The 13,599-nt window shown below is 56.3% G+C and overlaps 1 protein-coding gene across 1 annotated transcript in view; it reads left to right on the top strand.

The window, feature by feature from the left end:
• Window positions 1–13,318, top strand: part of WDR4 (WDR4 tRNA N7-guanosine methyltransferase non-catalytic subunit) — a 24,486-nt gene extending 11,168 nt beyond the window's left edge. The window contains exons 5-10 of the mRNA XM_024758439.1: window positions 2,106–2,270; window positions 8,221–8,319; window positions 9,726–9,790; window positions 10,520–10,703; window positions 11,400–11,469; window positions 12,331–13,318. Coding sequence (XP_024614207.1) covers window positions 2,106–2,270; window positions 8,221–8,319; window positions 9,726–9,790; window positions 10,520–10,703; window positions 11,400–11,469; window positions 12,331–12,527 — 780 coding nt within the window. The 3' untranslated portion in view covers window positions 12,528–13,318. The remainder of the gene's footprint in view (window positions 1–2,105; window positions 2,271–8,220; window positions 8,320–9,725; window positions 9,791–10,519; window positions 10,704–11,399; window positions 11,470–12,330) is intronic.
• Window positions 13,319–13,599: the final 281 nt, after the last annotated feature.

Below are 13,599 nucleotides of genomic sequence, written 5' to 3'. Positions count from 1 at the left end.
CCCGACCGAGTGACCCCTGTCCCCGCACCGTGTCCCCTGTCCCCGTTGCCCCAACTAGTGAGTGTCCCCCGTCCCTGTACCCCCACCGAGTGAGTCCCTCACCCTCCACAGAGGGAGGCTCAGGTTTGAAACGCAGGTGGACCCTTCAGCTGGGGAAGCTGGTGGCGAAGTGAGAGGTGCCTCCTGGGAGGAGGGGACCAGCCTGGATGGCCTGGCCTGCATCGGTTTGCTTCCTCATGGGCCCCGTCTAGCTCACGCCCTGGTCCCAGGGCTTCAGAACCTTCAGGACCTCCTTCCCTGTTCAGAATGCATTTCCCAGAGGTTTTCTTGGGGGCACCGAGGTCTCAGTCCCCAGTGCGTGGTCACCGCAGGCCAGCATCGATGCCCTTCAGCGCCTGGCAGTAGGGTCAGCGGTCAGTGGGGGTGTGTCGGGGGACGAGGAACATGCTTCAGCAGTTGAAATCGTCCAGGCAGGCGTTGTTGCTCTGTGATCTGTCTTCTGGCAAGCGAGCGCTCCTTTAGTAAGTGAAGTTTGACGTCACGTGAGGGTGGCGTTTCCGAAGAATGTCGCTCTTCTGAGGCAGAAGGCTGGTTACAGTTTGCAGGAAGGAAAAGCACGTAGTTTAACTGGCTGAAGCGTTTTAAACTGCGTTATTTGAGGCAGGGGAAGAATTGGAGGGATTTAATTCAATTCTGAGCTCGCTCCTGTTTCCTGGTGTTTGAATGGAACGTAAACGTTGACCTTAAAGGGCGGTGGTTGCTGGCTTTGTACGTCAGGATAGCATTGTTTTCGCTTTTATTCAGTTGTCTAGTGATACTGCGAGCAGAGTTCCTGTGGCCGGCCAGCCCCCCGCCCCGTTGCCGTCTCTCGGGGGCCTTTGCTGCTCCCCACCCCACTGGGCACACTGGCCTCGGGGCCTTTGCATGTGCCATTTTCTCCACCGGGCAAGCTCTTGCCCACGCTGCCCAGCGCCCTCCTTCACTCAGCTTTCCGCCCGATGCCACCTGCCCTCTCGGGAAGCACCCCTCCCCCCGGCCCCTCCCTGCTGGGCTTCTCAGCCTGTGCCGGCCAGTTCAGAGCCATGAGCCGCCAGGTCTCAAGTGAGATGTGCCAGTAGTTAGTGTAAAACGCCTGATTCCAGAGACAGTGTGAAAAAACAGTGTAAAAATAGCTCATTATTAATTTGTTATATTGATTGCAGGTTGAGATGATAACATTTTGGGTATATTGAGTTAAGTCAAAACATAGTATTAGCCTCACCTGAGTCTATTTACTTTTTTAGTGTGGTTATCAGCAGATGTAAAGTGCCCTTGGTGACTCACATCATGGCTGGGGCCGTGTTTCTGTTGGACGGGCCTTTCTGAGCCTCCGCGGACACCCAGGGTCTCCTATGGCCTGTCTCCCGCCGAGTCCTAGACTTGGGCGGGGGGTTGTCTTTGTCAGGTTTGCTCACTGCTGTCTGCAGCCCTCAGCACAGCGCCTGGCACGCAGTAGGTGCTCAGTGGATATTTCGGCGAATAAATGACCAATCGTTGCTCCTTAAGAGTCTTGGTGAAGGCCCTGGAAACTGTGGTTTCCACTCCTTTCCTGTAAAGACATCGAGGTGGCTCGTACCTGCTGTCGTGGACCTGCCATTGCGGGGGGACACAGGTTGCATTCATCCTGCAACGTGTTCTTGTTCCTTTTTGAGGGCCTTCGGGGAAGGCTGTCCTGGGGAGGGAGGGTGGCTGCAGCCAGGACGGGGCCCAGGCCGGGGTGAGGCTCCAGGCGGCTGGGATGGGAACCGGTGGAGGCGAGGGAGCCACGGGGGCCCCCTTCCCAGGGTGGTCGCGTTAGAGATGCTGGTGCACGCCTGCAGCCCCGAGGCTGCTTTCTTGGGGGGGCTGGGTTGCTCGGCTGAGGCTTGTGGGTGTGGCCCTGGCTGCGGTCAGTGGCGCTGCCCCCCTCCACCCGGCCCTGCTCGCAGGTCGCCCTGGCGTCACAGACCCCGTTGAAGCGCGTGGTTGGACAGCTCCCGAGCAGGGCAGAACCCCGGGGGCCTTCCTGGCAGGCGTGGCCGGGGACTGCCTCTGGGCCCGAGTGACGGGGCGTGCTCCCCACGCAGTCACGCTACCCCTCTCGGCTTCTGTTGGGGTCAGGCTCCGAGGTGACACGGGCGGGGCAGAGTCACAGCAGCCCGGCTCATCCTCTGCCTCTCTCCACCTGTAGGTTTGTGAGTCGCATCTTCGTGGTGCCCGACCACCCCGAGCTGCTCTTGTCCTCGTCCGGGGTAAGTGCTCTGCTCCCCACGGGCGCCCCGGCTCCCCGTGGTGGGGGTGCAGCCTGGAGCCTCGGTTGGGGGAGGACCTGTCAGCGAGCAGCCTGTCTTCTGTTCCCAGCGTGGTTGGGAGGTCAGCACGTGCCTTTCCTGGGTGGCTGTCCACTAGGTGGTGCTTGTGGTCTGCAGGGTAGAGCTGGCCGGTTGCCGTGTGTGTGTGTGTGTGTGTGTGTGTGTGTGTGTGTGTGTGTGTGTGTGTGTGTGTGTGTGTTGAGCCAGAACCGCTGTGCAGACGGCCCTTTCCGAATCCCAGAGGGACCTGGTTCCCTCCGGTCCTGCCGCTCTCATGCCTTGTCCCTGACCCGCCCCTGTGTGAGCGCGTGGAGAGGGGCCAGGCACTTGGCCTTGGAAGTTGGATCAGTAAGTGCAGCAGCTGTGTCCCAGGAGCCGGAAGCCTTAACAGCTGAGTGATTGGCGGCACCCTTCTCTAAGGGACACTCTTTAGAAGGATCGTCAGGTGGTACTTCTGCTGAAGTGCAGGTTTTGAGTTCCTAACTGGCTCTGATTCTTCTTTTCTTTTCAGAAGCTCTGCCCACAGCCCTTTATCTTTGTCTTTCCACCCTTTAGCTTTTCATGCAACTCAGGGGCCTGGGGTGGGCTGGGGGCCTCATGGACTCCTGACAGGCAGGCCTTCCAGGCGGTGGCCACGTCCCATTTCCTTCACCAAGTGTGGTTTCTCACAGGTTTTTACTTTTCCCTTCTCTTGAAAGTGACTTGTGAAAGTAAAGAGAAGAAAATAAATGTGCTGGAGTTCCCAGAGATAGCCAGTTTCTGTGAATTTTGCTGTAAGCCTCTTTTACAATAAAAAAAAAATACTCAGCCACACAGAAAAGCGTAGTGACCACCTTTGGTCTTACCACTTAGCTTTGTCAAGTCCAGCGTTTTGCTTCTACTCCTTTTTACAGAACTGCAGTAGGGCTGGCGCTGGCCGTCCTGGGTGCCCCATCCCATTGCCTTCCTACCTCCTCACGGGCCCCGCGGCCCAGGCGTGGTATGCCGCGTGCCCTGCGTGCTGTGAAGTGCAGATTGTAGGTTGATTTAAAGAGTCAGGTGCTGCTGTGAGGCTTAGAGTGGAAACTAGCACTCCATCCGCCATGGCCTCCAAGGCAGGCCCTGGGAGCCTTCAGCCGTGTCCTCTTGATGGCCGGTGTTTCCAAACAACACGAGTTATCAAGAAACAAACACGAGCAGTTTCTTCGTGTCAGCTGCTGCCATCTGCATGGGAATCAGCAGTGTCCTGCCTGCGTCCCCTCCCTCTTTGCTGGTGGGCTCCTTGTCTCCAGAGCGTGCCCCCCGACCTTGTTTGGGGTACATGTCATGGGGCAGCTTTCTGAAGGTGCAGGGAGGGTGGTTAGGAAGGAGCCTGCCTTTCAGGAGGTGCCCTTCTCCCGTCTCCAGCACTCGGTTATCAGGCAGGTGTGTGATGCTCAGTCAGATGTTTCCCTGCAGATTGTCAAGCCGTTGCTCCAGGCTTTTCTCTGGTTTTTAGTTTGCTTGGTTTTCTGCCCGCTTTTTCTTTTGAGAAGTCTGCGGCCATTGAGTCTGGGTCCTTCATGTGGGCTCTGATCGCCCTTCTCTCTGGCTGTTTTCTGGGGGCCTTCTCACCCCGTGCTCTGAAGAATGATGGAGCAGGGCGGGGGTGTCATGGGGGCCCTGAAATTAGCTGCACAGTCAGTGGCGCTTTCCGTTCTGAGTCTTCAGGTCCACAGACCTGGGAGTTTCCTTAGGCTCCCTCCCTCTGGAGCCGTCCGCGCCTCACTCTTCCTGGGATTTGTGCAGTTGGATGTTTGACCCGCTGACTCTTGGTTCTTTCCTTTCATATTTTTTCTCTCATGTGCCTGCTCCCTGTTCTGCTTTGGGGGAGATTTTCTCAACTTTATTTTCCAGACTTCTGTGGGCATGTTCATTTCTGCTGTGGTTTCTACTTTCCAAGAGGCTCTTTCTCGTCCTTGGGATATTCTCTGTTCATAGCCCCCATCCTTGCATCCTGAATGTAGACTTTGGATCTCCTTGAGGTGCTGTGACGTGTGTTTCTTTTTTTAGGGATTTTCCTGTGTGTGTTTTCTTTCCTCCCTGTATGTCACACACCTTTCCAGCTGGAGGTTTTCCTCGATGTCTGGTGGTCCGTCTGCTTATGGCATTGGGGCTGGGTTTGCGAGCCCGGGTGTCAGACTCGGGCACCCGGCTGCATCCCTGTGGGAGCCCTCCTGGGTCAGTCAGTCCTCCTTTCCTCATGGGGGTGGGGTTCGGTGTCCTGTCTTCACCCTTTGTGGGGAGGGGCCCCGTGTCTCTTCTCTACATGTGTCCCAGCGTCCCCGAGACCAAGGCCTCTTGTTCCCATCATCTGTCCCCAGCATCTGGGTTCTGTCTGCATCTACCCGTGATTGGCTTTGTCCCGTGGGGCTCTGCTCTAAAACACCCCTCGTCGCCTGGGGGGACTAGAGGCGAGTGGGGACACCTGTAGATGTGCGTTCGTCAGCCATATCGACGGCAAGGCATTCATACTCACATCCCAGCCCCCGGAGATTCCTGCCTTAACCATTTGGGGGAAGTTAATTTTCCTCTCTCTCTCTCTCTCTCTCTCGGTCATTTAAATCACACAGAGGTTCTTCTCATCAGACTTCGTATTTGCTCCGCAGGTGGATGTGGCCTGTGCATGTCTGGTTTTAGTAAAGGCATCCCACTCACAGGAGGGGTTCTTCTGAGGCGGATGCTGGCGTGGACCCTGCTTCGTTTCAGTCATTGTCTGGTCCTTCTCCTTAGATGTGTGGTTCTGTTTCCTGCCGTCCTCATGAGTGTTGTAACAGACGTTCCTTAATATAACCCTCTCCTGTTTTCTGTATTACGAGGTAACGTTGGTTTATAACGTGTGAGTTTCACGTGGACAGCGTTGCATTTTGACTTCTTTATACACTACGGTGTGCTCACCACCGAAAGTCTAGTCACCGTGCGCCACAATACCGTGCATTTGAGTCGCTTCACTCGTCTTGCCCTCCCCCCACCCCTTCCCCGCTGGTAACCGCCACTCTGTTCTTTGTATCTGCACGTTTGTTTTTGTTTTGTTTGTGTACTTTTTATATTCCACGTATGAGTGAAATCATATGGTATTTGTCTTTCTCCATCTGACTTATTTCACTGAGCGTAATACCCTCCAGGTCCATCCATGTTGCTGCAAATGGCGAGATTTCATTCTTTTTTATGGCTCAGTAACGTGTGTGTGTGTGTGTGTGTGTACCACATTTTTCTGTTGATGCGTACTTCGGTTGCTTCCAGATCTTGGCTATTGCAAATAATGTGGCAGTGAACAGAAGGGTGCGTATATCTTTTCAAATTAGTGTTTTTTGTTTTCTTCTCAGGGGTGGTGGGGGTACAAACCCGTGTCCCCTGCATTGGCAGGCAGACTCTCAACCACTGTGCCACCAGGGAAGCCCTATTTTGAATTTTTTGAGGAACCTCCGTACTGTTTTCCACAGTGGCTGCACCAGTTTACATTCCCACCAGCAGTGCACGGGGGTTCCCTTTTCTCTACATCCTTGCCAACATTTGTCATTTGTTGTCTTTTTGGTAGTAGTCATTCTGGCAGGTGTGAGGTGACATCTCATTGTGGTTTTGATTTGCATTTCCCTGGTGATTAGTGATGTTGAGCATCTTTTCATGTGCGTGTTGCCCATCTGTATGTCTTTAGAAAAATGTCTATTCATGGTCTCTGCCCATTTTTTTTTAAATAAATAAATTTATTTATCTTGGGCTGTGTTGGGTCTTCGTTTCTGTGCGAGGGCTTTCTCTAGTTGCGACAAGCGGGGGGCCACTCTTCATCACGGTGTGTGGGCCTCTCACTGTCGCGACCTCTCTTGCTATGGAGCACAGGCTTCAGACGCACAGGCTCAGTAGTTGTGGCACACGGGCCCAGTTGCTCCACGGCATGTGGGATCTTCCCAGACCAGGGCTCGAACCCGTGTCCCCTGCATTGGCAGGCAGATTCTCAACCACTGCGCCACCAGGGAAGCCCCTTCTCTGCCCATTTTTTTTTTTTTTTTTTGCGGTACACAGGCCTCTCACTGTTGTGGCCTCTCCCGTTGTGGAGCACAGGCTCTGGATGCGCAGGCTCAGCGGCCATGGCTCACAGGCCCAGCCGCTCCACGGCATGTGGGATCTTCCCGGACCGGGGCATGAACCCGTGTCCCCTGCATCGGCAGGCAGACTCTCAACCACTGCGCCACCAGGGAAGCCCCTCTGCCCATTTTTAAAGGTTTTTTTGTTGTCGAGTTGTAGGAGTTCCTTATCTGTTTTGGTTATTAACCACTTATCAGATGTATGATTTGGAAATATCTTCTCCTATTCAGTTGGTTGTCCTTTTGTTGATCGTTTCTCTTGCTGTGTAGAAGCTTTTTAGATTGAAATAGTTCCATTTGTTTATTTTTGCTTTTATTTCCTTTGCCTGAGGAGATATATTCAGAAAGATATTGCTAAGATCAATGTCAAAGAGCGTACTGCCTGTGTTTTCTTCTAGGAGTCTTATGGTTTCAGGTTTTACGTGTAAGTCTTTAATCCATTTCAAGTTCATTTTTGTGTATGGTTTGAGATTGTGGACCAGTTTTATTTTTTTGTATGTGGCTGTTCAGTTTACCCCACACCATTTATTGAAGAGACTGCCCTTTCTCTGTTGTATGTTCTTTACTCCTTTGTTGTAAATTGTCCATATGTGAATGGGTTTATTTCTGGGCTCTCAATTCTGTTCCATTGATCTGTGTGTGTGTTTTTCTGCCAATACCATGACATTTTGATTATTGTAGTTTTGCAGTATAGTTTGAAATCAGGGAGCGTGACACACTCTAGCTTTGTTATTCTTTCTCAAGATGGCTTTGGCTATTTTGGGTCTTTTGTGTTTTCATATAAATTTTAGGATTTTTTTGTCTTATGTTTGAAACATGTTGTTGCGATTTTGATAGTGATTGGAGTGAGTCTTCAATTGTTTTAGTTAATAATGTACATTTTAACAATGTTAATTTTTCTAATCCATGAGCAGGAATATCTTTCCGTTTGTGTTTTCAGCTTCTTTCTACAATGTCTTATACTTTTCTGAGTACAGGTCTTTCATCTCCTTGGTTAAATTTATTCCTAAATAAATTGTAAGTGGGGTTGCTTTCTTAATTTTTCTTTCTTGTAGTCTGTTGTTAGTGTGTAGAAGCACAACAGATTTTTCTACATTGATTGTGTACCCTGCGACTTTATTCTATTCATTTATTATTTCTAGTAGTCTTTTGCTGGAGGCTTTTCTATATATAAAATCACATCTGCAAACAGTAACAGTTTTACTTTTCCAATTTGGATTCCTTTTCTTTTTCTTGTCTGATTGCTGTGGCTAAGACTGCCATTACTGTGTTGAATAAAAGTGGCCAAAGTGGGCATCTTTGTCTTGTTCCCGATAAACCCTCCTTTTTTTGCATTTGTGTTATTTTTGGAGCACACATCAAGGCCATGCCAGTTGACGCTCTCATGGGTAACAAACGGATGTCCTCTTTTCACGCATTCTTAAACAGTGATGTGCGGGCAGTTGTCACATGCTCAGTAACCCCATTTGTTTCTCCTTGTGCGAATGCATGCTCATTGATGGGCCCGTGTGTGTACGTGCATGCATGCGTGTGTGTTCACTCCCAGCCCGAGCATAGCAGGTGTGGTCTTTGACCTCCGGCATGTGACAGGGTGTCTTGTGACCTTGCCCATTTGGCTGTGTGGGGTCACCCATGTTTACTTATTGGTCTGTGCGACTCTTTGCACAGTTGTTACTAAGCAAAGAGCCTTTAGCTGGGAGAGAGGTGCGGTGGACACAGCTGAGTTATTCCCACTACCCGGTGAAGCCTGGATGCCTCATTGGGTGCTGACCCGTCCTTGGTGTGTGCAGGACCGCACCCTGAGACTCTGGCAGTACAGAAGCGGCCGCGAGTTGCATTGTTGTCACCTGCCCAGCCTGCAGGAGCCAGCGGAGCCCTGGAGCAACAAGGTAACCTCACGTTTGTCTCTGGTTTATAGGGCGTCTCTCCAGTCATGGATCCTGTGGAAAAAATTTGTTTTACGTTGGAAAAGTGTTTTTCCTGTCAATGTAAACTTCTTCCAGCTTGAGAGGAATCGTGTATTTCAGATTCTGAAGGCACCTAGTCACATAAATGGGAAAAAATTTATATCTTACCATGTTTGCATTCAAACCACTAATTTACAGAAAGGCCTCTAATCCTGTTTGGAAATGGATAAAATAGTGGTGCCTGGCGGGGAGCTGAGCATGCCCAGGATTCCCTACCTCTGTCCATCGTGGGTCAACCTCATGCCCCCAGGATGGCGCACTGGCCAGTGCATCCCCAGGTCAGGTCACCTGAGCCTTCAGCTGTCAGGGGATCTGCAGGGGAGAAGGTGTGGGCTGCCTTTCAGGCTCTCGGGGTTCTTGGCTCTGATGCTCCCGGGCGGGCGCCCTGTTTGGCTGGGGTCCAGCTGATCACCCGTGGACGGTTCTGGCAGCTTCCAGAGGCCCAGCTGGGCCTGGTGGGGAGGGAGGGTCTGCTCACACGTTTCCAGGGCCTGCAGAGCTGGCCTGGGGGCTGGGGTCATGACGCGCAGGGTGGCAGCCCGTGGCACGGGGCTTTGCTGCGTGTCTGACGAGACCTGGGCCTGAGCTGAAGGGCTCTCCTCCCTTGTCCTTGGCTTCTCAGTTCTCTCGTCTACCCCGAGACCTCTCTCTAGCACGTGGGCAGGTAGGCCTGACGTGGGTCAGAGCCCCAGGACCCCAGGGCCGCGGCCACCCAGCCCAGTGGCTGCAGGGCCCTCTGGGTCAGTGGCCTCCAGCTGCCCTGGCTGCCCCCGTGCGCGCCTGCGCCTTGGGTCTCTGCAGCCACGGTGCCCCCGTTAGAGCTGCGGCGGAGAGAGGCCTGCTCCTTCTGCCTTCTTCCCGTCAGCGCTCTGCTCACCCCTGACGCCCCTGGACGGCGAGGAGAAGGCGTAGAGGGGAGCGGCGGCCAGGGCAGCCCCCGAGAGCTGTGCGTGGGCCTGCCGTGCCCCCTGCGCCTCTGCTGGCTCCCAGCCCAGGCTGCTTTCTCTGCCGGAGCCTGTGGACGCCCACATGCATGCCTTTCTTTCCTCCCCGTGTGCTCTGTCCTCCCTCCTTTTTGAGCAATTCCATTGGCCTTGGAGATGTGGCACAGCTCCGGAGGGAGGGCCAGAGCCACGGAGCGGCCTCTGCCGTCTGCCCCGTGTGTCGGAATTCCCTGTGAGCTGTGCCCTCACTGGTGTCCAGAGAGTCCTGCAGTGTCTTCTCTTTGCCTGTCATGGACCACATGTGGGGACTGTCCGTCCTGCAGCGATGCTCGCGGTTTGAGGCTGCCAGGCTGACACCCCTGAAGCCGCTGCTTTTCCTTTCAGAGGTTTGCTGCGTCCAGGATCACTTACTGGCGCCAGGAGGACTGCGTGGCGCTCCTGTGTGACGGGTGAGCCCGCGCGGCCCGTTCGGGAGGCTTGGACGGCGACGCTGGCGCGGCGTCTGCCTGCAGTGAACTTTGCTTTACGAGCCCTGCTGCTGCGGGCCGGGCGGCTCCCTTTCCGTGCGCTGCATCTTAATCCGCTAGGGTGAAGGGAGCAGTGGCCCCCGGCTGGTCTTTTGTGCAGATAGAATCCCAACGAAGGGTCGGCTGTGGTAGAGTCCACCTCATTCAGTCCCAGTTGGGCATGAGAGACCCGTCGGGGGCTGGCGGTGCTGACGAGGTGGGTGTGGGGGGCACGGGCCACTCAGCGTTCCCTCCTGGGCCTTGTCTGTGTGTCGGGGGGGGCGTTTGGGGGCCTCCCACATTGTCACTTGTCCTGACAGCAGGCCTGGGGCGGGCGGCTGAGCTCATGTTGGAAATGAGGACGCAGGATTAGAGGGTAAAAAGCCTGCTGGGGAGGGCTGAGCGCGGCCCGGGGTCCCGTCCGCTGCTTGGCGGGCAGGGCGGCTGTCTCATCTGCATGGCTTCGACTTTGCTGCCTAGTAAGCTGCCCCCGGACTTCAGGACTGGAGCGTTCGTTAGCTCACGGTTCCCGGGGTCGGGAGCGGGAGTGGCTTGGCTGGGGGCTCCGGGCTCAGGGCGTCCCGAGGTTGCCGCTGAGGTGTTGGCGGGGCTGGCCCGGGGCTGAGCGCCCCCGTGGGCGCTGTCGTGATCGTCCCCTCTCTCCCTGGGAAGGCTGCCCGTGGTCTGCCTCTTCCAGCTGGATGTCCCCCGGCGGCAGCTGGTCTACCAGCAGCAGCTGACTTTCCAGCACAGAGTGTGGGACGCCGCCTTCGAGGAGGCCCGGGGGCTGTGGGTCCTGCAGGACTGCCGGGAGGCCCCCCTCGTGCTCTGCAGGCCTGTGGGCGGCCAGTGGCAGGTGAGATGGGCGGCCCCGCTGTTTCCGTCGACCACGCCCGTGCCAGCGGCTGTGTCCTTGGGGGACAGCGGCCGCAGGGCTTGCGGCGTGGGTGCAGGGAGCTGGGTGCCTGGCCGGGTTCTTCAGTGTCACGGTGCCTGCACGGGTGTCTCGGGGGTGAATTGCTGTCATTGGTATGTATTTCCTGTGATTGTTCGGCTGACACGTCTTTTTAGGAGAAAAGCCCACAGTTGGTGAGCCCTGGGTGTGTATCCTTAACGTTTGCAGCCTCAGCGCAGCCTTGCGCCGGGGCAGTGGTCCCGCTGGACAGCGAGGGGGCCCCTCCTTGCAGGTGGCCTGGGTGAGCCTGTGCGTAAAGCAGGGATGTCACCTCCCGCCTGTCCTGTGTCTAAGGTGCCACGGGGAGAAGCAGGTGACACCCGCAGAGCCCTTTGCAAACTTGCACGGCCTTGACGAGTGCTCAGAGCGCCCGACAGCTCGCTCGGGGGTCTCTATCTGAAAACTAGCAGTGAGCGATGCCGCCAGCCGGCGCCTGCCAGGTTCCAGGCACCTTGGGCGGAGTCCTGCGTGGCGAGCCGCGGTCGCTGCCATGCCTGATGAGCCGGGGAGAGCGGCCTTCCCGCCTCCTGTGAGTACAGGGGTCGACCACTGTCCACCGGCCTCTTTCCAATAAAGGTTTTCCGTTCGTCTTCTCAGTCTCTTCCTGAAAGTGCTGTGTCGAAGAGGGTCTGTGCTCACCTTCGCGAGAACTGGGCCATGTTGGAAGGTGAGGACCCGCCCTGGCCTGCTTTGCAGGGTCATGTTCGGCCGTGGGCGCGGGCGGACGCTGGTTCCAGAGCGCGGAACGCAGCAGGAAGCTCTTCTGTGGGTGAGGGTGCAGGGCCTGTGGTGGGTGCGGCGTGTGTGTCCGCGTCCGCGTCCGCGTCAGGACAGCAGAGCTGCTGTGAGCTGGGGCCTGGCTGGTTCCCTTAGCGGAGATTCAGGCGCCGAGAGCCCCTCCGTTTGTAGTGGCAGAAGGCAGGCTCTTGGGACGCAGCTTCTGGCTGTGTCTGGGGGTGCTTTTAACTCGGCCCTGGAACTCAGGTGCCTTTACTCGAATAAAGAAATGATTGCTCAGAAGACTTCTTGGGAAGACAAGCCACTGTCCGGATGGAGGCCTGGGTCCTCTGAGCTCTGGGGACACAAACGCAGCTTCGGTGTGTATAGACGCTAGAGCGGCCCGCACATCCCACTGTTTCTGTGGGTCCTGCGGGGTCTGCATCCGGCCGCTCGGTGGTTGGCAGATTTCAGGTCCCCGCTTGCTGTTGGCTGGAGGACACCCCAGTCCCCAGTGCAGAGGAGCAGGGGCACGGTGCCAACAGGACACAGCCACAGCCTCTGCACCTGGCCTCCTGGGGACCCCTGGGCCCCGCGTGTCCTGTTAGAAGCGAGTCCTCGGTCCAGCCAGGTGTGGCCACCAGGAGGTGGGCATCCTTGGGGCCATGCCAGAGGAGGCGCCACAGGTCCACGGAGAGCCGGGTGGTCACTGTCGCAGGAGGGTCCCTCCGGCCCACCACGTTCCCCGCTAGAAGCAGAGCCCCTGCGCTCCCGTGGCACACTGGCACCCACCCATTCTTGTTCCGCACAGGCTCTGCTGGCACGGACAGTGGCTTCAGCAGCCTCTACAAGGCCACCTGCGACAACATGACCACTTACCTGAAGAAGAAGGAGGAACGGCTGCAGCAGCAGCTGGAGAAGAAGCGACGCAGGGGGCCACCGCGCGGGTCCAACGGGCAGACCAAGAAGATGAAGGCGGGGCGCGCACCACGGAGCTGCTCGTCCTAGCTCGGCTCGGGGGGTGCTCGGGGCGGCGGGACGCTGTGCTCGCCCCTCCTGCCCGCAGCGCCCTGACGCAGGCAAAGGGGGGACCTCATTCCCGACTCGGGCTGGGGGGCGGCGAGGTCCGTCCCGACTCAGCGGACACCTGGGGCCGTGCCGGGTAGCTGGACGTGGGACCCTGGGCTCTGGAACGTTCTGTTGCTGAGCAGAGCCCTCTGGCTGGAGGGAGGCCGTGCAGCGTGCTAGCCGCTATGGCTGAGCAGTGAGGGCCTCTGAGCCCCTTCCCTTCACACCGTGGCGCACGTCACCCTGCAGCTGTGGCGCTGTCCTTTCCTGCTCGTCCACGCGGCTTCCTCTAGGGGAGCCTGGGCGCGGACGGACGTCTTCCCAGCAGTGCGGTGCTTTTCTCCAGTCCCCTCGCCCTCCCGGATGGTCCACTACGCTGTCCAGCGGGCGGCTGCGCGCCGCGGGGGCCGTAAACCTGAGGGGAGTTAACTCCTCGGTTCCCTGGGCAGCGCTGGCTCCGGTGCTCAGGCCCCTCGGGGTGCGGAGAGCTCCCCGCCGGCGCTGGTGGAGACGGGAGCTTGTCCGCGACGCGTGCGGACAGAGAAGCCCGGCTGCGCGCTTTCTCCGCAGGGAAGTGGCGGGTGATGCTGTGTACGTTTGATTTCGGTTTGCACTTTGTGCACGTGCTGCAGAGCAGCGGGTCGGCTGAATTCTAATCACTGATCAATAAAGATGAGCTTTTTTGCAGCTTCTAGAAATTTTAGCAGCAGCACCTGGAGCTGATCTCAGAATATATTGAGTGGAACCATTTGTGATGAGTGCGCTGTTTCCGACCGAAACATTTGCCTTTTGATTTGAAGAAAAACATTTCTTTGGTTTGGGGTTTCACAGGGTACTTGGACACAAGTCATTTTGTGTATCAGAAGCTGCAAGGCTTCCAGCTTTTCCTCAGTGCCTCGTTTTACTTTAACCATTGATCTGAAAACATGCTGTTTGTGAGCCGTCCGGGGTAACTTCCCACAAGGGACATCAGGACCTCCCCAGACTGGGGGCTGTCTCGGGCAAAGGAGAG

Source organism: Neophocaena asiaeorientalis, unplaced genomic scaffold, assembly GCF_003031525.2.
Source record: "Neophocaena asiaeorientalis asiaeorientalis breed wild unplaced genomic scaffold, Neophocaena_asiaeorientalis_V1.1 scaffold45, whole genome shotgun sequence".
Lineage (NCBI taxonomy): Eukaryota > Metazoa > Chordata > Mammalia > Artiodactyla > Phocoenidae > Neophocaena > Neophocaena asiaeorientalis.
The sequence above is the reverse complement of the archived record's forward strand: the minus strand, read 5'-3'. Positions and strand labels throughout refer to the sequence as shown.